General features: G+C 35.1%; 1 protein-coding gene across 1 annotated transcript; it reads left to right on the plus strand.

The window, feature by feature from the left end:
- Positions 1 to 14344: 14344 nt before the first annotated feature.
- LOC131162226 (probable protein phosphatase 2C 27) lies at positions 14345 to 19210 on the plus strand. The gene is made up of 4 exons (XM_058118489.1): positions 14345 to 15702; positions 16950 to 17144; positions 17278 to 17483; positions 18482 to 19210. The coding sequence occupies exons 1-4, from the start codon at positions 15496 to 15498 to the stop codon at positions 19035 to 19037; spliced, it is 1164 nt and encodes a 387-aa protein (XP_057974472.1). The 5' UTR covers positions 14345 to 15495; the 3' UTR covers positions 19038 to 19210.
- Positions 19211 to 25050: the final 5840 nt, after the last annotated feature.

Raw genomic sequence — 25050 nt, forward strand, 5'->3', positions numbered from 1 at the left:
GATATTTTAAGGGCTTTCTCAGTAGTCAGGTAAGGGAATAAATTAAAGCAGTTACTTTCTTGCAAATTATTGTTATTTATGAGAAAAGTTATTTTTAGGAAAAGCATACATTATATCTGTATAATGCGAAGGAAATGTACTGTAACGACCCGAATAAAAATGGTATTTAAATGATAAAGAAAGAGAAATAGAAGCTGGAAACAGAAGGAAGCAGTCGACTTCGTCGACGAATACAGGGATTCGTCGATGAAGAGGTACCGAGAGGGGGGTTTTGAGCCGACTAAATTTCATCGACGAGGACTGAATTTCGTTGATGAAATTAATGAAGGATTCATTGACAAATGACATGGCTCGTCAACGAAATCCCCTATTCTATAAATATGGGAAAATTCGGATTTTACTTCAGGATTAAGAAATTTATCCCCTCTCTCTCTCCTCTTCGGTTCTCCCTCTTTCTTTCGTCGATTTCGGGCCAGATCTTCGCCGGATCGACAATTCGAAGTCACCACGATGCTCGTGGGGAAGTTCTCTCCAAATCTGCTGGAGCGGATCGTTGGTGAAAGCAAGTTGGAAACCATCCTAAATCCAGGGTAAGGCTTTTTACTCAATATTTGGATTTGTGATAGTTGAGAAAAGTGTTATACGCTTAAAAATATTGAACTTTAATACTGAAAATTTTCATTTCCAGGGGTGTTGAATTGGGAACGTTGGAAATCATCCCTAAGTTGAGGTAAGACTTTTTAAGCCGAATTTGACTTAACGGTAGTTATAAGAAGTGTTATGCATGTAGAAATATTGAAGTTTAATACTGGGGGTTTGCATTTTCAAGGTGTTGTTGGGAACCCTGCGGGTGCGGGGTAGAATTTTCTTTGGGGCTTTTCAGGAATCAGGTAAGGGGATAAACTAAGCTAGTTTCGTTTTGAGAAAATGCATGTATATGTATATATAACATCTGGTTTCAGGAAAAAATATATATATATATATAATTTATATTTGCAAAATACTGTGAAAATGATCGTATGATTGAATATGCGAAAATCCATTCGTGTGGCATGAGTAAAAATGTTGTGAAATACTGTTTTCTGGGAATGTGGATGATATGGATTTTTATGATGGAAAATCGGCGTACAGGCTGAGATTTTATATGATTTGCCGACGTATGGGCCGTGCTATGTGGATGTGATTTGCTAGCGTACGGGCTGTGTTATGATTTGCCGGCGTACGGGTCATGCTATGTGATGTGATTTACCAGCGTATGGACTGTGCTATGATTTTCCGGCGTACAGGCCAAGTTATGATAAAATGTGTAATACCGACGTACGGCCCGATGATTTTCATAATATACGTATATGTGCAAATGATATGATTGATTTGATAATTAATAATATGAGATATTCATGTATCACGATTTTAGTATATGTATATGATATTAGAAACTGGTTGGCTTGGTCTAGGCTAACACTTGCACGGTACCACTGCTATGTGTCCAAGGTCTTTGTGATCATGATATTTGTGTTAACGCCACTGTATAGAGTGGTGTGAGATTGGATGGTCGATGTGGTTATTAAAGAAGTGTGTTGTGATTTCCCCTGGTGTACGGACCAGGTCTGGTAGACCCATCGGACCTACAGACTACTGTTTGACTTGGCAGTGGTCGACTAACCATTGTCAGGTCCCGTTTTCGGGCCACACAACCCAGTCATGTGGGGGTAATACATGACAACAGTCAGCTAACCTGCCAGGAATGTTTTTATGTTATTATTATTATGATATGAAATGAGATATGCTTATGAAATACAGTATGTTTTGCCATGTTTTGATATACATATGTTTTCCCAGATTTGATAAACAATATTGAATATGTTATATATGATATACGTAGAACATAGAATACTCATGTTGCCACACACTAGTATTAGTTTATTTCCCTTACTGAGAGGTGTCTCACCCCTTAAGCTTATAAATTTTTCAAGAGCCCCTGATAGAAGAGCGAGAAAAGCCTCGCTGACCTAGTGTTGGATATCTGCCCTTTTTGAAGGGTAAGTTTCTTTTTGTAGGGATAGTTAGATTTTGTGAGAAATGTCCCTAGATTTATTTTGGGATGTATATATGGAAATACTATGGACTATAGCAACTTTAGTATATTGTCATATATGGTATTGAGATGTACATTATTATATGTTTTCTGCTGCTAGGGCATCTACTGTATGTTCTGATATATCCCTGGTACCCACGGGTCCAGGTGGATTGTGACCTACTGAACTGGAATATGGGAAATGTGTTATTGATATTATCATTATAAAAAAAAAAAATGTGGGAAAATGAGCAGGTCGTAACATGTACGTTTGAGAAAATACTATTATTATGTTGAAATGTATATATATGTATGAAATGCCAGAAACTGTGATTTTAGAATACAATGTATGGTTTTATGCAGCAAATGTGTGGCATGAATATTATTTTACATGGAAGAATATTATGATATGACAAATATACGAATGGAATACATTTTGAGAAATTAGGAAAGAATACAATACATTACAATGTTGCAATACATGATAAATGATTTATTTTCAGAATGATTTATGAAATGTTCGGCACAAGGCCGTAATTTATGAAATGTTCGGCGCAAGGCCATAATTTATGAAATGTTCAGTGCAAGGCCGTAATTTACGAAATGTTCAGAACAAGGTCGTAATTTATGAAATGTTCGGCGCAAGGCCATAATTTATGAAATGTTCGGTGCAAGGCCGTAATTTATGAAATGTTCGGCGTAAGGCCGTGATATATGAAATGCTCAGCGCAAGGCCGTAATTTATGAAAGATTTGGCGCAAGGCCATATTTATGCAATTATGAAAGATGCTATACGATTATGTATTATACGTTATCAGAACCTGGATGTTAGTTTAGTTCAGTTTAGGAGTTCGGTACTGTAGCTATATAGATCAGATATTTATGTTCAGACTTGTGCTAACCACCCCACGAGGGGGTGAGAGATGGATAGTCGATGTGGCTTTCAGTGTAGAGTTGTAGACGTCCACCTGACAGTCCGGACCAGGATGCGGTGGGCCCATTATACTTACAGACATATTTGACTCGGCAATGGTCGCCCAGCCATTGGGGTCCCGCCTTCGGGCTGCACAACCCGTCATGGGGGGTAATACATGACATCAGCTAGCTATTCATCCTGGGTATATTTTCAATATTATTAGTTATAACAGATGTTTTATGTACGATATGACTTATTAGAAAATATGAAAGCATGTGATTATTCAGTATGATATGATGAACGTTTACGAAAATATGAAATGTATGTATATGTATAATTTCCTTAAATGTTCATGTTGCCACATAGTTGTATTTAGTTTATTTTCACTTACTGAGAAGTGTCTCACCCCCAAACTAAATATATTTTTTAGGAGACCCGAAGTAACTGACGGGTCGTAACCGCCGTGGAGTCAGTGGTATTACCCCACTAGGAGGGTGAGATTTTTGTACTAGGGTCAGAATTATTTTTTCTTTGATCCTAGCGTGATTTTGATGTCTATGAGGATGTATATAAATACAGTATTATGATGTTGTAATAAACTTTGGTATTATGTTTTATGGTTGGATGGTTGAGATTTTATACTTGTTGTTGCTTAGATTTCCGCTGTGATTGACAGGTGTCCCCGTTACCCACAAGTTCAGGTTAACTTCTCTATTTATTATGTTACATTTTATGTTAATAAATTGAGGTTGTTTCAACCGTGTGGCAACATGAACATTTAATGTAATTATACATATACAGTACATTTCATATAACTGTAAACATTCATCATATCGTACTGAATAATTATATATTTTCATATTTACCAATAAATCATATCGTTCATAAAACATCTGTTATAACTGATAATACTGAAAATATACCCAAGATGAATAGTTAGCTGATGTCATGTATTACCCCCCATGACGGGTTGTGTAGCCCGAAGGCGGGACCCGACAATGGCTGGCCAACCACTGCTGAGACAAAAATGTCTGTAAGTACGATGGGCTCGCCACACCCTGGTCCGGACTGCCAGGTGGACGTCCACACTCTACTAAAAGCCACATCGACTATCCATCTCCCACCCCCTCGTGGGGTGGTTAGCACAAGTCTGAACATAAATATCTGATCTATATAGCTACGTTACTGAGCTCCTGAACTGAACTAAACTAACATCCGGGTTCTGATAACATATAATACATGATAATATAGCATCTTTCATAATTTCATAAATACGACCTCGCGCCAAACATTTCATAAATACGGCCTCGGGCCAATCGTTTCATAAATACGGCATCGCGTCGAAATCATACATAAATATGATCTCGCGCCAAAATCATTTCATATATGTATATCATTCTGAAAATAATCAATTTATCAAGTATTTTCAACATCATAATGTACTGTATTCTTTCATAATTTCTCAAAACATATTTCATTCATATCATTGTCATATCATGATATTTTTTCACTTAAAATAATATTCATGCCACACATTTGCTATATAAAACCATATATTGTATTCTAAAATCATAGTTTTTGACATCTCATACATACATATTCATTTCAACATAATAATAGTATTTTTCCCAATGTACAATTTCTTTCGCAATATACATATATAATACATGCTTTTATGAAAGTGAATTTACTTATATATAATAATAATTTGTATGGAAAATAACTGTTTTAGTTTATTTCCTTACCTGACTACTGAGAAAAGCCCCTATAAACTCTGGTCTCATACCCATAGGATTTCCTGATCAGTACCTTGAAAATGAAAACTCTAGTACTAAACTTCAATATTTTCACGTGTATATCATTTCCTATAACTACCATAAGACCAAATTTGGCTTAGAAAGCCTTACCTCAACTCGGGGATGATTTCCAACTTATTTTCACCAATGATCCGCTCCGGCAAATTTGGAGAGAACTTCCCCAAGAGCGTCGTGGTGGCTTCAAATCATCGAACCAGCAAAAATCCAGCCCAAAATCGAAGAGAGAAGAGAGAGAAACCGTAGGGAGAGAGAGAGAGAGAGTGAGATTTTTCCTTAATTTTGACGTTTAATCTGGGTTTTTGATATTTATAGGACTAGATTCGTCGACGAGTCCTTTAATAATTTCGTCGATCAAACCCACTCCTCATCGACGAAATTCAGACTGCCCAAAATCTCTCTCGGTATTTTCTCGTCGACGAATCTTGCCTTTATCGACGAATCCCCTGTGTTCGTCGACGAGGCCCTGAAAATTTCTCTCAATTATTCCTTCCAAAGTGCAATGTCGTCGACAAACGCGAAACGTTTTTCAACGAAGTCGACTTCGTTCTTCTGTTATTGTTTCCATTTCCCTTCCTCTTTATTATTTAAATCCCATTATTATTCGGTTTGTCACAATGCTCCCCCTTACTTTATGCATATAAGGCGTAAAAATATTTAACTATATTTTTCATATCTATTAGATCTTTAAACATGCATACCATAAAATAGTCCATTTAAGATAAAGCCTTCTCCCCCACACATAACCTCAAACATCTTATTCCTAACATATATGACACAAAAAATCTTCTCCCCCTTTGATCATCATCAAAAAGAGAGATGCAATTCATTTTAGCTAAAAATTAATTTTCCCCCTTAATATAAGATTCCATGGTGGTGAGGTGAGTATGTGCTAAACACATAAACCAATTGTTGGTGCTAAACTATAACATGTGAAATGCCCAAATTGGCTTCCTTACTTACTCATGAATGATGATTTCTAAGGTTTATTACCACTTAATGTTGAATCAATCATTCAATGATCATTCAAAAATGGACATTTTCAAAATAAGCACACAATATTTATGCTTGTAATTTAAGCACGGTAAATATGTCCTAACGACTTGGCAAAGAGCATGTAGATGTAAACTTGGCTTTATTTGACAATATTCTTTAGAAAATAGGAGACATGTTCTCCTAATTTGCCACTAATGGGAAAGTATTCTTCAAACATAAGATGTTACAAATAAATGCTTCATTTTATAATACCACTTGTTGTTATGATTATTTTTACTAAAATTCAATTTTTAAGGATGTTATGTTTTAGATATCTAAACTAAAGCATATATCATCAAAACAATTCACATGATAAAAACAAGGTTTTTCCATTTATCACTCATAAAATTTATTTTTAACTAACAAGCTTTGCATGCTATTTCATCCCATAAATAATAGCCAATAAAAGGAAATAAACCAGTTTTCAAGATGAATACAATTCAAGAAATCATATTGGTTTTAGTCTTTTCATTCATCAACATTGGCTTGATCATCAAGAATTCCTAATAAAGTAATTTAACAATTTAGAATGCATTAATTGAGATTTTTTCCTTTAAGCACATCTTAGTCATCAAATTCTTTTTACCTAGGTAAAGTAAAGTCTACTTAAAACTAATTCCTAATCTTAAGTTCTAAGGAAACAAGAATTCAAAGATCACGTGTTTCGTTTGGGTACCCATTCTTCCTTGGGTGCCAATGAGTTTTTCTTCACTGCCCATTTTAACTTTTTTTGTTTGCCTCTATTTCCTTTATAAGGGCAAAAATATATTATGTGACCCTTTCTTTCACAATATAAACAAACTTTATTTTCATGTGAGGGTCTTGACTTATTGGTATTATTTTTTCTTGTTAAGGCATGACCATGTGGTTTAAAATTATTTTTGTAAAAATTATTTTTCTTAACTCCCAAAAATGCTTTGGAGTTTTCTTTTCCTTTAATGGTTTTACTATGATCTTCCTTTATCTTTTTCAAGAGAGTCTTTTCTTTCATAATATTTTCAATTTGATTTTTCATAATATTTGTAGAGAACTTTCCCAAAAGCGTCATGATGGCTTCAATTCGTCGAACAGGCGAAAATCCGGCCCAAAATCTTAGTGAGAAGGAGGAGAAACAGTAGGGTAAGAGTGAGAGAAGTTCTGCGCAAGAAATTTAAGCCAAAAATGAATTTTAGGCCTATTTAAACTATGGCCTTCGTTGACGAGCCACGTCACCTCGTCAACGAGGCCAAGAGAAAAATTATCGACGAACTCTCCCCTTCGTCGACGAAATTCAGAAACCCCAAAATCATCCCCTCGGTATTTCCTCGTCAACGAGACACGCCACCTCATCGATGAGTCCTGTAGAAAGTTCGTCGACGAATCCTATCCTCGTCGACGAGCTCCTGTTATACCCTCGTCGACTGCCTCCTTCTGTTTCCAGTTTCTATTTTCCTTTCTTTTTAATATTTAAATATCATTATTCTTCGGGTCGTTATAATGACGCTCCTAAGAAAGTTCTTTGCAAATCTGCCGGAGCGGATCGTTGGTGAGGCTGAGTTGGAAACCATCCCAAATCCAGGGTAAGGCTTTCTACTCAGTATTTGATTATTTGGCAGTTGTAGAAAGTGTTATACACGTAGAAATACTGAACTATAGTTCTGGGGAATGTTGTTTTCAGGGTGTTAAGTAGGGAACCCTATGGGTGCAGGACTTCAAAAATCAGGTAAGGGGATAAACTAAGCTAGTATTTTATGAAAAATATGTATATTGTTATTGCATTTGATTTCAAGAAAATAAATATATTTATATATGATTTATAGTTAGGAAAATACTGTTAAAAAAAATGATGATATGTTAAATATGCGGAAAACCTGTTTGTGTGGCATGAGTAGAAATTGTTATGAAATATTGTTTTCTGGAAATGTGTTAATGATATGGATTTTTATAATGGAAAATCGGCGTACAGACTGAGATTTTTATATGTTTTGCCGGCGTATGGGCTGTGCTATGTGTATGATTTGCCAGTGTTCGGGCTAAGTTATGGATATATTTTGCCGACGTATGGGCTGTGCTATGGATGTGATTTCCCAGCATACGGGCTGAGCTATGTATATGATTTTTCAGTGTACGAGCCAAGCTATGGATGTGATTTTTCAGCGTATAGGCTGTGCTATGATATGATTTGTCGGCGTATGGGCCAAGCTATGGTAAAATGTGTAATACCAGCGTACGGGCCGATGATTTTCATAATATACGTATATATGTAAAATGATATGATTGATTTGATAATTAATGATATGAAATATCCATGTATCACAGTTTCATTATATGTTATATGATATCAGAACCTACTTGGCTTGGTCTAGGCTAGCACTTGCATGGTACTGTTGTTGTGTCCATGGTCATCATAATCATGATATTTGTGTTAACGCTGCTGTATGAAGTGGTGTGAGATTGGATGGTCGATGCGGTTTTTAAGAAGTGTGTGAGCGCCCCTGGTGTACAGACTAGGTCAGGCAGACCCATCAGACTTACAGACTGTACTTTTGACTTAGTAGTGGTCGGTCAACCATTGTCAGGTCCCTCTTTCGGGCCACACAACCCAGTAATGTGGGGGTAATACATGACAACAGCCAGCTAACCTACTAGGAATATTTTTGTATTATTATTATATGATATGAAATATGTTTATGAAAATGCAGTATGTTCTGCCATGTTTTGATGATATATATGTTTTCCCATATTTGACATAACAATTACTGAATATGTTTTGTACGGTATATGTATAACACGGAATACTCATGTTGTCACATACTGGTATTAGTTTATTTCCTTTTCTGAGAGGTGTCTCACCCCAAAATTTTATAAACTTTTCAAGAGCCCAAAAAAGGAGAGCGGGAAAAGCCCTGCTGATCTAGTGTTGTTTGTCTGCCCTCTTTGAAGGGTAAGTTTTAGTAGGGACAGTTGGATTTTGTGGGAAGTGTCCCTAGATCTTGTTTTTGGGATGTATATACTGAAATACAGTGGATATAGTGACTCTAGTATTTATGGTAATTTGATGGATGTTTTCATATTTATAATACAGTGATTGTAGCAACTCTGGTATTGTGATGTATGGTATAATGAGGTATTTATGATTTATGTTTCCTGCTGCATAGGCTTCCGTGATGTGTTTCTGATGTATCCCTGGTACCCACGGGTCCAGGTGGATTATGATTTGTTGAGATTTGTGATATTGATTTTATTATATTTTGGAAAAAAATATATAAGGAAATTAAGGAGGTTGTCACAATGAGGATTAATGTTTTGACAAAGCAAGTTCTTTCTCCATATTTTTGTTCATTCTTTTTACTAAAACTAATTCATCATATAATTTAGCACAATTTTCTATTACTTCATCATAAGAAGGTGCATAATCCTCCTCATTCAAACTTACCTCATCTTTTTGTTCGTTAGCTATTAAGCATGGATGTGTTTTTTTTCTCATTTTTGCTTATTTCTTCTTTCCTAAAGTGTTGTTTTTCTTCAAGGAATTTTCTAAATTCTTTTATGAGTGATTCCATATCATCCTTACTATCCTCATCATTTTCTAGCATTTCTTTGAATTTTGGACTAGATGATTTAAGAGCAACACACTTATCCTTCCTAGGCTTTTGAGGATCCAAAGTCATATTTTTTTTAAGTTCATAAGTCATAAGTGATCCAATAAGCTTATCAAGTGTGACTTTGGTTAAATCCTTTGCCTCCTCAATGGTAGTGGATTTAGCATGCCATGACTCGGGTAAAGATCGTAAAACTTTTTGAACATTATTCTCCATAGAATAAGTTCTATCACGTGCTTTTAATTCATTTATGATGTGTGTGAACCGAGTGAACATGGATGTGATGGATTCTCCCTCATCCATTTTAAACATTTCATATTCATTGACTAACGTGTAAATTTTGGACTTCTTAACTTGTGAAGTACCTTCATATGTGACTTCAAGTTTTTCCCTTATTTCTTTACCGGTATCACAACCACAAACACGATTGTATTCATTATCACTTAAAGCACAATAAAGAAAATTTTTGGTTTGAAAGTTAAGCTCAACTAACCTTATTCTGGTGTTCGACATCTCCTCAAGTTTTTTTGGTTCACCCTTGGTATTTTTGAATTCGTAATTTCCCTCTGAGATGACACGCCACATTTTGAGATTGTGTGCTTGGATGAAGATGGTCATTCGATTTTTCCAAGCCGGGTAGTTTGAACCGTTGAACAATGGCGGTCTTGCCACGGATTGTCCTTGGGAGGAGGTATTCGCCAAATAATCTATTTGATCTTTACGCTCTGGATTTTACATCGTTAAATGCAAGCGTCTAGCTCTGATACCACTTGTTAGTTGCCCCAGCTCGGGAGTATATAGTCTAAAGGGGGGTGAATAGACTCTTTTCGCGGAATACATATTTTTCTACAAAATAAAAACTCTTGGCAAGATACAAGAAATTATATCACAATATAAATATGAATCATGCATAAGATATAAAATAAAGAGTGTAAGGGAAAGAAAGAACAACACCGGTATTTTTACATGGTTCGGCACCAAGCCTACGTCCATGCCTTAGTACCAAGAAAAGGATTTCACAATCCGCTATAATCGCTCCTTCCGCAGCGGCGCAAGCCCTTCAAACTTGAGAACAAATCCCTACTGCTCACAAAGAGCCTTTATCAATTCGGTTCACAAAGAACCTTACAACATGGTTCACAAAGAACCTTTCACACGAAGATGGAAGATTATAAAGAATGCTCCTTACAATTTGCAAATATGATTTACAACTCAAACCTCACACTATTCTTTCAAGAATTGAATCAAACACAATAAGTGAGTAAGAGAGAATGAACACATGTAATGAAGAATTAATATGCAATGTGCTAGGTTTTGTATAAAATGATGTTTTTTACTAACAATGATCAAAGACCTTCAAAACCATGTTAATACAAGTCTAATAACTTGTATTTATAGCCCAAGAGCCTTAGAAGCCGTTAACTAGCCGTTGGGAGGAAGAAAAGATATTTTATTTGACAAACTAGCCGTTTTCCTCCCGTTAGCGTCATTCTGCCCGTTGGACTCGTCGACGAATCCCCTGTGTTTGTCGACGAGGTCCCTGAATAAAAAAAAGTTATCAAAATGAAAGTTGTGAAATTTTGTCTCAGCTTTCCAGGGACACTAAGATCATCCCATTTGGACTTTTATATAAAAAGTTATGCTCAAAATACCTAAAAGTGTTCATGACTCAAGGTTGCACTACGGTAGTGACGATTGCTTTGTTTTTCATAATCAAAAAGTGTTTTAATGACTCAAAACATTCTTGGACAAAAGTATATGAAATATATTAAATCTCATTAAGATTAAAACTTGTCCAAATGAGTTTCCTTTTGAATATAAGATATCTTAATTAATAAAACACGTTTGAAAACCCATTTTGATATCTTATATGCTTAGTATATCCTTTTATAAATATACTTGACTTTCTTTGAACCTTTAGGACATAAAACTTGTTTTAACACAATGGAGACTAGATATAAAAATGTTCTTAAAACTAGAATGTTAAAAACTTGTCCCTTTGAAAACATATTTGAGTTTTAGGATTCATTTGACAAACTTTTGTTTTAACTTAGAAAACTATGAATTGTGAGTTTGTTACTTTTGTGCAGATCTTATATGCTCATGTGTCCTAGTATGCTTATGCAATGACTCAACTCTTACTCAAAAATCATGCAAGACACACACCGCAAGAGTTACAATATGCACTCACTCACACAACCCTTATTGCAATTAATTTATACACAATAAAAACTTCAGGATGTGCTTTGGTGCTTCCAAGTCAGCATTCTTCCGATCTTTCCTATTTGATGTCTACTCGGTCCGATCTTTGCTTCTAATTTGGTACTTCCATGTATCCGACACTTTGTACCTGTACTAAATAAGATCTGCAAAGATAGGAAAACATTAGGAACAACATATAGGTTAATATCATCAAAACACATTAAATAATGATGGTGTAGCCATTAAAGCTAACATAACCCTATTCAAATTCATATATTAGACTTAAATGATTTTTATTGGCCTCGATTAATTTAATTTTTCTTTCCAAATTCCTTTTTTTTTTCTCTGTCTTTATTTCTTTCTTTCTTTCCTATATACTTTTATGCTCTCAAACCATTAGTCTTAAAAAATAAATAAATAACTTCTTAGGTGCTTGTTGTGGCATTTTCAAGAATAATGAGAGAAGATATTAAAGAAAAGCCACTTCCTTTTTCTTAATTAATGATGTAGATTTAGATTAATTCACGACACAATTCATTATTTTTTATGGTAAGAGTTGTAACAAAACATTATTCATCAAATAAGTATGATCTGGCAATAGTATAAACTAAAAAAAGGTGTTGAACGATCACTAATTGAGTTTAGTATAAATTAATAAATCACTTACTCATATTGTAACACTAGGATTTCATTGCTACTTTATGATTTTGTAAGGGCAATTATACCTTGTTCTATTGCTGATTAAATTTTGCTGTCTTTTGAAATTGTCCTCCTTTTAATAATAACAATTAAAATAGTGAGATTATTGCACTATAATTTAAACATATTGTTGTAAATATCATAAGATCTAAAAATTAATGACTACTTACAAAAAAATTCATCTCATAAGTGTGGGATATGTACTAAAACTCATCTTATTAATTAGAATATATTTTTGAAATGTGTTTGTTTATGTTGTCAGTTTTTTGTTTCTGTTATTGGTTTTTAATTGTTTGCTAAAAAATTAAAAATTAAATTTTATAATTTTCAGTTGTTTTGACAACCTGTTGCAAAAAAAATTAGTATGCAAAAATATATTTTGTGGATTAAATTATTAATTTCATACACTTTAAAATTAAATTTAAAATTAAATAATCATATGAATTTAAATATAATATATATATATACATATATATATATATATATATATATATATACATGAACTTTTTAAAAATAATGACAAAATCAATTACATAATACTTAAAATATTTTTCAATTGTTATGTCAAAAAAAATTTATATTGCAAAGTAAATTTTAAAAGTAGAACAATTAAGTAAAATAATTATAATAAATTTTATTTTTATTATAATAATTTTTTAATGTGCATTATTTATAATTTTATAATTTTAATCATATTTTTATAGTATTATTTGATCTGAAAATGTAAAAAGTACTTTTTTTAATTAAGATTTTAAATTGTATTTTTTTTATAAATGTTAATCATACAGGTGGTTAGCTTCTAATTTTTAGTTTCTATTTCTGATTTTTTATTTTTGTTTCTAATTTTTATTTTTATAATTTTTTATAGTGATATAAAACTGCCCTAAAATTGTGACCACTGAAAGCGCAATTCTATGGGCTTCGTTCCTTCAGGTCCGCTAACAAGGCCCACGTAACCCGATATTAGGAGTCAAGGCCCATACATTCCAACAACTGTAACCAACTGTAAAAACTACCACATGATCAATTCACATGGGGCAGCCGGGCACGTGGTGAACTAACTCAATAAAGTTTTCACTACGCCACTCCTAAAGCAGACGTGCTCTACTTTTATATATATACATTTTTTTTTTGTCATTTTCACCAGTTAAAAATAAATAAACAACAATATAACTATTTTAAAATCTTTTATTTTTATTTATTGGAGATTTTAAAGATAACTTATCTACTGTGCGGTTTTCAAACTTCAAAGTTTGAATTAAAAGTTTCAACCTCAGGTCAGTAATATTATTTGTATTTTTTTATTTTTAAAACTTTTAAATTTTTTAAATATAAATATTTAAAAATTTTAATTATAAAATCTACACATATACTATACATATGTGATGTGTATTTTTTACACATCTCATGATAATTATATTTTTAAAAATAAAATTATGAAGTAAAGAAATACAGGTAATTCACATAATAGTGATGGATTAATAATGGACAAAAATTTTAATTTCTAATTTTTTAATTTTAGATTATAACTGTATCATTAAAAATATTTTTATTATTATACCCTTCATCAATCGTTACAAGAACAATTTAAAAAATTTTGAAAGTAATTATCGAACAAGAAACTCGAAGTAATGGTAATGAAATAGAGAAATTAAAAGAAAAGAAAAAAAAAAAAAAAAGAGAAACCGCAGCATCAAATATTCACTGATCCGACGGTTGACACGCACTGTTGCACAGGCCATAATCTAGGAAAGACCCTACTTAATCCTTCCCATGTAAACCAACTATAGCTCGCCACGCGGCCACGAGGACCACATGCAGCGTTCGTTTAACGCCGTTGGACGAACCTACCCCTCTCGTTCTAAAGGGGGAGCGTGTGTAGATGGAGCAGCGATCGACACGGTCCAGCACCGCCACCTGGTGGTGATCCGACGGATAGGACGCGACGGCAGCACTGACCCTTTGACACTCTGAGAAGCCAGTGGTTAGACCAGCGAATTCCCCAATGTGTCTTCACCACGTGTCGGTTCTTACCTGGATTCACCGGTGGCCAGCCAAAAGGCGCAAGTTAGCATCCTCTCTCCCTCTCCCTCTTCTCTCTCTCTCTCTCTCTGTCTCTCTCTTCCTCTCTGTCTCTGTCTGTCCATCTCTATGTGCGTATTTTCTCGTTCGCTTTCTTTTGGGTTCTCTTTCGGACGTCTTTTTCAGGGCTCTCTACAAGAGACGTGAAAAAGCAAAAAAGAAGCAAAATAATCCTCATCGTCATCTGTGAGAAAAGGGTTTCAACTTCTGTAATTATTACACTTCATGAATCTCCTCGTTTATTATTGTTACGGTGATATCTGAGATCTTTTTCTGTCAATTATCGGGTGCATTTTCATTTTTTGGCTTCTGGGTTTTGTGAAGTTCATGAGCGTCGATCTGGGTCTTTGAAGGATTTGGAATTGAATCTGGGTACTGTGTTTGTTCAACTTCTGTAATTATTACACTTCTTGAATCGATTCATTGATTGCGGTTTTATCTGAGATCTTTTTATTCAATTCTCGGGTGTATCGTGTTGTTTCGCTGAACCTCCTGAGTACTTTGTTTTTTGTTCATTTTGTTCATGAGTGGTAATTGGAGGTCGTAACTCTGGAATTTTGCAGTTTGATACCTGGATTCATTGGAGATTTTGAGAAAATCAGTGCTTTCTGAAAATTGTGTTGAGAGTTTTTGGATAATTATCATTCATTTGTATAATTGAAGGTCGTAATTTTTTGAAATTTCGACAGTGCGATCTCAGAATTCATTGGAGATTTTGAGAATCAGTGGGTTCTGAAAATTGTGTAAAGGGTTTTTGGGTAGTTCTTGTTTCCGTGGATCTTGCATCTTTACAGATTGTCTTTGCTCCCATATTAGGGTTAGCGTGGGCTGTGGCATTCTCTAACTCCTGATCTACAGAACTTTCCATTTTGTTGTTTGGGAGAATATCAAAGTTTGATAGAGAATTAGAACTGTGATTTGGAGCAACAGGATTGTAGAAAAAGGGGGTTATTTGAGTGAAGGTTTTTTGTTAAGGAACTTAGCTTGATAGAGAATTAGAACTGTGATTTTGGGTTGCAGGATTCTAGAAAAATATTAGGGTCTTTTGAGTGAAGGGTGAACTTGATTTATGTTTTGGAAGGGAACATTCACATGGCTGCAGTTACTGATTTTTCGCCTCCATTTACCATATTAGAAAGTGGGTACAACAAAGAGGATATCCCTGTCTCTCCCATTAAAGATGACAATTTGGGAAATTTGGATAACTTGAAACCGAAACCAAATGGGAAACCTCCGCGGCACCTCTCTGTTATGCGGCATTGCATGAGCTCTGCTGGGTTGGTAGCCACAGCTGATTTAGTAAGTCAGCCTGATACTTAGCCATTTTAATTGTGCGTATTTGATGCTTAAGTTCAATTAGTTTGCCAGAACTTCCACTGGATTTCCAAATTAATTCATTTTCTGAATTCTGAAGCAAACAAAAAATCCACTTCGGAAAATTGTGAACCCTTGCAATCCATGTTTGCTTAAGATATTGGTTTGCTTGTATTTTTTTAAGTTACTTTCATGTTTTGCTCTTGGTAGGCAGTTGTTATTGTAAATTTTATCCAGCAAAGAAGCTTATTTCTAAGTTCAGATTTAAGGACATTGTATACCTGTGTTTTGAGGTTTTTATTTGGGATGCAATTTAGGACATTGTATACACTTTGGTTATGTTTGGTTTGCGAAATGCCTATTCCTAAGAATAGATTAGTTACAATAGGTTGGTTACATTTAGTTATACAAAAAAATGAAGGTCACATTTGGTTCATGGAATAGCTATTCCTTGGAATAAGATGGAATACAATGAGAAATTTGGGAATAGATATAATAGCTACTCCTTGCATACTCCTCGGTATTTCATCAAACGTGAAATAAGAAAAAAATAGACATTCCCATGATAAAATTAGAGAGTAGTTATTCCTTGTTTGGAATTCATAAAAAGTCTCACTTTATGGTGAGAACGTATATTTTGTATAACCAGTTGTAGCAAACCTATTATAAAGCAAAAACATTTTTTTTTTTTGTACAACTAATTATAACTAACTTATGATAACTAATCTATTCCTAGGTATAGGCATTCTGCAAACCAAAGGCAATTCATTTTTCCTTTAAGATGGATCCAAACACCCGTAAAACTTGTATCAACTTCAAAATCCATCATAAACTTGGTGTTCAAAAACTTAATTACTAATAATCTTTTGTTGTTTCCAACTAGAAACAATGTTTTTTTAAATATTTTTTTTTTTCAGGACATTATCATATTTTGTCAGTGGTCAATGATATCATGCATATCATTATTTTTTGGCCAAATACTTCTATGTTTCATTGATGCTCTGTTTGGTTACCAAACAAGATGGAAATGTAAATTTTGGAATCCTATTATGGCCATTCCAAACTCTTAAGCATTGTAATTTTTTTTAATTTTTCTTTCTTTTCCTTGGTTTATGTGGCAATCAAAAGGCATTTTTAAATTTTCTCCTCAGTCCTCTACTATAATCTTTCTTTTTTGATATGATGCTTCAAGAAGTTCCCTGCAACTAATTTTCTTATTAACTCCTATCCAGGAATTGGGTAGCGGTATTGGTGGCATTAAGTCATCTTCAGATGGAAAGTCAAGGTTCATACCTGTGTTTCGATCAGGAAGCTGCGCTGAGAGAGGACCTAAACATTACATGGAGGACGAACATATATGTATAGATAATCTTCTTGAACATCTAGATGCACTGGTCGACTTCCCTTCTCCTGGAGCATTCTATGGGGTGTGTAATACATTCAGTATGACTCTAAATTAAGAAATTTCATTTATTAATTCATGTAACTTCCTTCATCAGACTAGTGTTAACGTTAGCTGCATGAATTTACTAATTTGTCATCCTTCATTTATGCGGATAGGTATTTGATGGCCATGGTGGTACTGATGCAGCATCATTTATTAGGAAGAACATCCTTAAGTTCATAGTTGAGGATTCCCATTTCCCTGTTAGTGTGGAGAAGGCAATTAAGAGTGCTTTTGTGAAAGCTGATCATGCATTTGCAGATGATAGTTCTCTTGACATCTCCTCTGGAACTACAGCTCTTGCTGCCCTTATCTTTGGAAGGTAAACGAGACCTGTTTCCACTTGTAATTCAAGTTTTTTGATTACTATTGTTTGCACATTGGCACTACTATTCTCTGTATTGTATATTGCGTCAGAACTCTTTTGTGAGTAGTACTAATGAGGTGCCTAGTATGTTAACGTTGCTATAAACTTAGTAAAAATTGAAAATATTTCGAGGAGATAATGTATTATTATTATTATTATTATTATTATTTGTTTTTTTGGGCGAGGGGAGTGGGGAGGGGTTCTTAAGAAGCTGAGGTGGTATAGAAATTCTAGCTGTTAATAGGAACTTAGGGTAGTACTAAAATTGGTACAGTCCAATGCAATACTGTGATTTGTCATGTTTAATCCTCAGAATGAGGTTGGACTATTTTGTACTCTAGAGTTTGGATGGGATTGCATCTTGTTCCTTCATATTTGATGTGTTCCTTCAATTTAAACTGAGGATTTTGTGAGAAATAAGAAAAGAAAAAAAAAATATTGCATTTATTCAAATACGATTGGAAATTAAGAAAAATTGAAGTTACTGACTTGTAAAATAAAACTTCTGTCCATGACAACATAGACACTATTTTCTTTTTCATTTTTCTTGATTGGCAACAATATAAAATAGATTCCTTCATATTTTCTTTTCTTTCATGTTTTCAAATATCAAGTAGAGCCATAACTATTTAGGGTCCATTTGGATCAAAGATTTTAGTTGGGAAAAGAAAAGAAAAGGAAAATGAAGAGGAAACTCATTTTCCATTATATTTTTCTTTTATATTAATTTCTATTAACGTCACTAAAAATTAAGAAAAATTAAATATTAATGATATCTAAAATTAAAATTTTGTTCATAAATTTAGTATATTTTTCATTCTCTCGTACTGTCCTTGATAACCTCCTTGATATTTTCTTTTCCTTCCCCTAATATTTTCCAAATCGCAAATGAAGCACTAGTGTCATTGGGGTTTGGGATTGTCTGAATGTGATTGTTATTTTACTGTTTGCAGGACGATGCTGATTGCCAATGCTGGGGATTGTCGAGCAGTGCTAGGGAAACGAGGCAAAGCAATCGAGCTGTCAAAAGATCACAAGCCTAATTGTGCATCCGAGAGACTACGGATTGAGAACCTTGGTGGAGTCATCTATGATGGCTACCTCAATGGGCAGTTATCTGTGGCAAGAGCACTTGGGGACTGGCACATGAAGGGCCCAAAAGGTTCTGCCTGCCCCCTAAGCGCAGAGCCAGAGCTGCAGGAAACCCTTTTGGCTGAGGATGATGAATTCCTGATAATGGGCTGTGATGGACTCTGGGATGTCATGAGCAGCCAGTGTGCTGTGACAATGGCAAGGAAGGAACTAATGCTTCACAATGATCCAGAGAGGTGCTCGAGAGAATTGGTAAGGGAAGCTCTCAAGCGCAACACATGCGATAATCTTACGGTTATCGTGGTTTGTTTCTCCCCAGAGCCTCCTCCTCGGATAGAAATGCCTCAGTCCCGAGTTCGTCGGAGTATTTCCGCAGAAGGCCTGAACTTCCTCAAAGGTGTACTGGATGGACAGTAACACACGATCAATAGAAGGATAGGATGTATGATGCCTTCAATGGATTTTTTCTTTTTTCCATTTGCCCTCACCGGGGTAAAAATTATTCTGTGTAGGCTGTATTATTTTTTTGAATTCTTGTTTTTGTATATTTGAGATAACTTATGTTGTATCAATTGCAAGTAGTATTTTTTTTAGCATTTTTTCCTTAGCTGGCGTAGCCCTACTTCCTGTAATTATTTTTTTACCTCCCTGGTTCTGTTGTAGGATTAAATTTTCTTTCCGTAGTTGGAATTGATGCATGATCAGTTTGAATTAGTTGATTGATTTATTTATTCTTCATGCTTGGTCGACATTATCATACAAAGATTGAAGCTTCACTGCAAATTGAAGTTTCATCTTTCAAACTAAATACTAAATAGCCAGTTAATAGGGGTTGGATTCTCGATGAAATAAAGTCTGTGAAAGTGTCTTTCTGATGTAATGACCATGAAAATGTGAAGCTTAAGATTTGATCCAAATATTTTTAAAATAAAGAACTGATGTAAAGCCAGATTCAGACAATGTTTTCTGGTGCAGGCATCCCACCCACTCGAACCAAATTTGTTGTTTTTCTTATAATGCATCAAATGTATGGTATGGAGATGACAACTGGAGAACTTTTATGTCTTTTGATTATGGTTTTTTTATAATGCATAAAATGTGCATAGTACTGCGTCAAATTTGAGATATAGACAATCTCAAATGAGTTGAATTGTTATGGAAATGAAAAACAAATTGCATTGTGACCAGCAGAATAATTAGATTCAAAATTTATAAAGTTACAAAAAGAGCAGTGAACCCCCCCAACTCCTTTCCTAAATAATCACAGGTATGATGTTCTTCCCGCAACAATGTCAACTGGTCACAGCAACTCTGTTCTTGCTGTCGCTGAAACAATAATAGATCAGAGCCGATTCAGAGTTCTCCATCAGCTCCATCGTCGTCATCGCCCTCCACACCATTGGAATGGGAATTTCTGCAGACAAATATGGGTTCAAGTTCAAGTTCTCTACGGAGAAGAAATTGTCATAATTTCTTCACAGCAACAGTCCAAGTTTTGTCATATTTCATAAAGAGGGCACTTGGTTCCCAATATCTCAAATGCTCCCTGAGTGACATTTCAAAAAATCGAAAAGGAGGGGGAGTAAAGGGAGAATTGGGAGGGGAGAAGTAAAAAAAAGGGACAGGGATGGGGGGAAAGAGGGGGGGGGGGAGGAAGCGTGGTGTGTAGTTAGGTGGAGAGCGAAAGTAGGAGAGGTTTCTTCTTCCCATGGGGATGCTTTGTTTTGTTAACCTGGAAATATACACATTCCATGTTCTACCTAGGCTTATATCAATATAGAAATCTCACCAAGCATTTTAGTGAGATTGTCAAAATCTCTCGACCTATCCAACAATATATAAAGATATTATTTTAAATATGACAGTGTTATGATATTGTATCGTATCGTATTATAATGTTATATGATATTGTAGTCATGTCATCATATTTTTTCATACCATATCATAACATAATATAATATTACTTTATATTTTTAATATCATAACAAGTTACTATTGTAAATATCATAATGGCATGTGATGATCAAATATTACAAGATACAATATATATTATATCATTTTATGAATATAACAGCAGCAAACATGTACATATATTATAATATAATTTAATATTATACTATATTACATGATAATAATATTGGTTTCTATTTCACGCTTCCTGTTTTTAATATTCTAGTAATTTATTATTGTAAATATTGAAAAGTGTGTTGAGACTGTATTGTAAAGGATATTTTTGTCCTAGTTGACTGAATATGGGGGACGAGCGTAGAATGCTTTCTTAGGGTTGCATTGTGCCACTACCACCTTTTTTCCTTTTACAGAAAGAGCATTTGCATTCATTTGGTCCATGCACCTAGCTCACCAAAGTCGAAGGTTGTTTATGAAGTAAGGCATCAGCTCAAAAAATATAAAGACATCACATGGTGTCACAGTCATAGTAGTCAGAGGCGCGAGGCGAGCCGAGGCGCAAAGGGTCTTTGAGCCGTGCGCAGGCTCGGAGGCGAAGGCGCTCAGCCTCACGAATGTGAGGCGCACAATTATTAATGGTGTAAAATATCTATTTGGGGTAATTTATTATGAACATATGAATATCTAGTCATATTAGAATTTACACTGTCAAACATTCAATAAAAAAATTGGAAATTTATAAAATGCAAGACAAAGCCCAAAAGCCTCAACGATTCAACATAGTTCAACATCAAAAGAAAAGAGTACAATAAAAGATTTCAAAATATAAATCGAAAAATCCTCTCAATCATCTCTCATCACTCATCATCAACTAGTTCGTTGAAGATATCATCATCTTCCGGGATGGGGATTGGAGCGTAGGGGTTCGGGGGCGTATTGGAAAATGAGATATGGGATAGAGAATCCTTCCCCACTTCCCCTCTTTCTCCCCCCCTCTGTTATTCCTCTTCCTTCTCCTCTCCCCTCACCCCATTTTCTTTCCGTCCTCATCTACAATTTCCAACCTGATTGTGGTCCTACCCCCTACAGTGGTTGCACTACAGATTGAAGCCCCTTCCCTCTCCTTTAGACTATTATGGCATTATTGTGTCTTATTCCTTTATCTAGTGTGATGCGGGGTTATTTAGTCCAGCGGCTTCTAGCAACAGATCCCAATCAAATTATCATCTTCAAACACAAGTTCACACCTCATCAGAATCACCATCCATCCACAATCAAACCACTCATTACTATCATCGAATGTCCTTCGGAGGATGGGATCAATGGTGTCACGTTTGTCCTATCGACGGCCTAGAGTTTCGATTATATGTTCACAAATACCAAATCAATTCAAGCGTTGCTGGGATAGCCTATTTCTCCTTTTGTTAATGAAGCTGCAAAAAGTTTAACAGTATATGGTTATAATGAATTTCTAAAAGTCATAGTGGTAGTTCTTGTTCTTTATAATTAATCCATGATATACTAATGACTTACTATGTTGGAATTGCTCCAATTTTCTTTTCGCCGCCAGTAGCACTACAACGTGAGGCTAAGAATTTTCACACAACCTTTTGCAAGTTTGGAGTTGTTGATCCATATGATCCACCATTGCGCTGTTTTAAATAATTTTAATGAATACTACTAGTAAATGGCAAAAATACTTTTCAAAAATGAAGATTAGTACAAATGCCACTTTTCTGGTGCTTTTTGTCTTCCGTTTGTCTCCTGCCAAACTAATTCCAAAACGCCACTGGCGGCATGATTTTCCAACTCATTTGAAACTTATCTTGCATTTCAATAGTTGCAGTAACCTTCCAACCATTTGTACAAACCCGCCATAATTTCTTCATCTGCAAAATGTTTGGGGTTTGAAATAGACAAAATTCTGGATTCAGAGTAGTGGTGCAGCTGCAGCAATTTTGATGGATTGGCATCCCCACCTCGTATCAGTAATTTCAAATTCCTCCTTGATTTATCCGCTCTTCACCACAGCCTTAGCTATGGCTTCCTTAGCCCATCCATTGCTTCATAATTATCCCAATTGCAGCTTCTTCCCCATCAACCAAACGGAGTACAGAATAACAGTGGACCTGTTAACTTAAAGCATAAACGATGGTACTCCAACACAAAGTAGGCATCAAGAAAAAAAAAACAAAAGTAGCTGCTCTTTTGCCAGCCGCCGTCCTTGCCCATTTAGTAGTATTCCAATCTTCCGAAGTCAACATCTCCTCAAGTTTTATTCTTTGAGATGGATTGAACTAAGAGTGCTAAGGCAGTTGCAATCTTGTAGCCTGCAGGTCTTAGGCAACTCCTTTCTCCAGTGATTGTCTCATCAAGTTGACACACGCCAACACTATTATAGATATAGCCATTCAAAAAATTGCCCTTTTCAAAGTTGCATGAATTGAAGGCATTCCCAATATCCTCCAATTATTAAATCAATGCAATGAGCAGCACACGTGTCCAATTAAATGTGGCCTCTTTGCTTCCAACTTCTCCCTGTTGAAAATCAAGGAATGAAGCCATAAAATATTAAAATAAAACAATATAATACACTATAGAAAGTTAGTTCTAGAAATAAGTTCTACCTGCTGCAACATGTTTTTTTACCATTTTCATTTACCACTTATGAAATCACTTGATTCTCCAATTTCTTTCGGACCCTCTCATCAAGTAATCTATACATTCTATCTGCATTCTGACAATATTAGAAACATCAATAGACCTTGACAATACTGATCCCCGTGGAGAGTTCACTAAATGTTTATGTCTTTATAGCAACTGAATCTCTCCAACCATCATACCATCTTGATCAGCCATATTTTTCCATTCCTCCGTATGACCTTCCACACTCCTTTCATTGACTGACTTCCTCCTTTAGTAAGGAACTCTCACCTTCATGATAGTCTAATTGCTTATTCCAGGACCATATGTCCAATCGAGTCAATTGCCACTGCAAAGCTTCTCAAACGTAAGATTAAATTGGTATTCCCCAAGCAATCAACATCCACCTAGCAAATCTCGCCATGCCTTTTTTCAAGTTTTTCTTTTTTGCACTCTTCATTTGATTGTGTTTTGCTTCAAATCTTCCCTTCTTTCCTAGCTTGATTCGCTTTCTTTGGATCGGAGTAAAAAACAAGTCTAGAGGCCCCTTCTGTTTTGGTTTCTTCAAGTTGGATTGGTATGATCTTTAACTTCCATCACTATAAACACTCTCTTGCCACAAGGTCAATTTCTTGAACTTCATCTTCTTCCACTTCACCAGTAATGATCTATATCATCAAATCGGCAATAACTCATTTTCCTCCTTTTCCATAATCTTTCTCAACATATACTCTTTACTCTCCTCACGTAATGAGTAGGGCAACTTAGAGCATTCTTTCACATTCGAAATCCTCCGACAATGTGTTGTTTCTCGAAATATTCCTCCCCTTTGGTGACTTTAGCACAAAAATTGCAAGTCAAATTATTTCTATTTTTTTGCTCCTCCAATGTGCTACTTCCATTCGTGAATCTCTTGACGAGGCCTCGACATCCATAAAAAAAAAAAAAAAGAAAAAAAAAAAAAAAAGAACTAGAATCCATTACGATTTTAGACTTTGGTTCCCGTATCCTAACTTAAAAAACAATGCATCATAATTTATCATTTAAGACTTACATAATGCATTTCCAATAAAAACATGAGTATGCTATGTTTCTACGTATATCATATTAAACTATTCAATATTGTATCCAAATCTAGGGAAAACATATGTATATCAATACATGGCAGGAAACATACTGTATTACATCATAAGCATATCTCATTTCAATATCATAATAATAATAAACATAAAAACATTCCTGGAGTTAGGCTGCTTTGTCATGTATTACCCCACATGACTGGTGTGTGGCCCGTAAAACGGACCTGACAATGTTTCGTCGGACCATGCCACGTCAAACGTAGTCCGTAGTCCATGGGGTCTCCAGACCTGGTCCGTACACCAGGGGAAATCACAACACAACTTCTTTAATAACCACATCGACCAGCCATCTCACACCACTCTATACAGTGGCGTAACACAAAATATCATTGATCACAAAGACCTTGGACACATATCAAGTGTTACCGTGCAAGTGGTAGCCCTAGACCAAGCCCAACCAGTTTCTAATATCTATACATATACTAAAATCGGGAATACATGAATATCTCATATTATTATTATCAATCAATCATTCATTTGCACATTATACTATCTTATGAAAATCATCGGTCCGTACGTCGGTATTACACATTTTATCATAACTTTGCCTGTACGCCGGAACATCATCGCACAGTCCTACGCTGGTAAATCATCATCACATAGATTACCCGTCCGCCGGCAATCCATAACACAGCCGACGCTAGCAAATCACATCCACATAGCACGGCCCATACTTCGGCAAATCATATAATATCTCAGCCTGTAACGCCGATTTTTTTCCATCCATAAACCTCCATATC

This window comes from Malania oleifera, chromosome 8, assembly GCF_029873635.1.
Source record: "Malania oleifera isolate guangnan ecotype guangnan chromosome 8, ASM2987363v1, whole genome shotgun sequence".
Classification (NCBI taxonomy): domain Eukaryota; kingdom Viridiplantae; phylum Streptophyta; class Magnoliopsida; order Santalales; family Ximeniaceae; genus Malania; species Malania oleifera.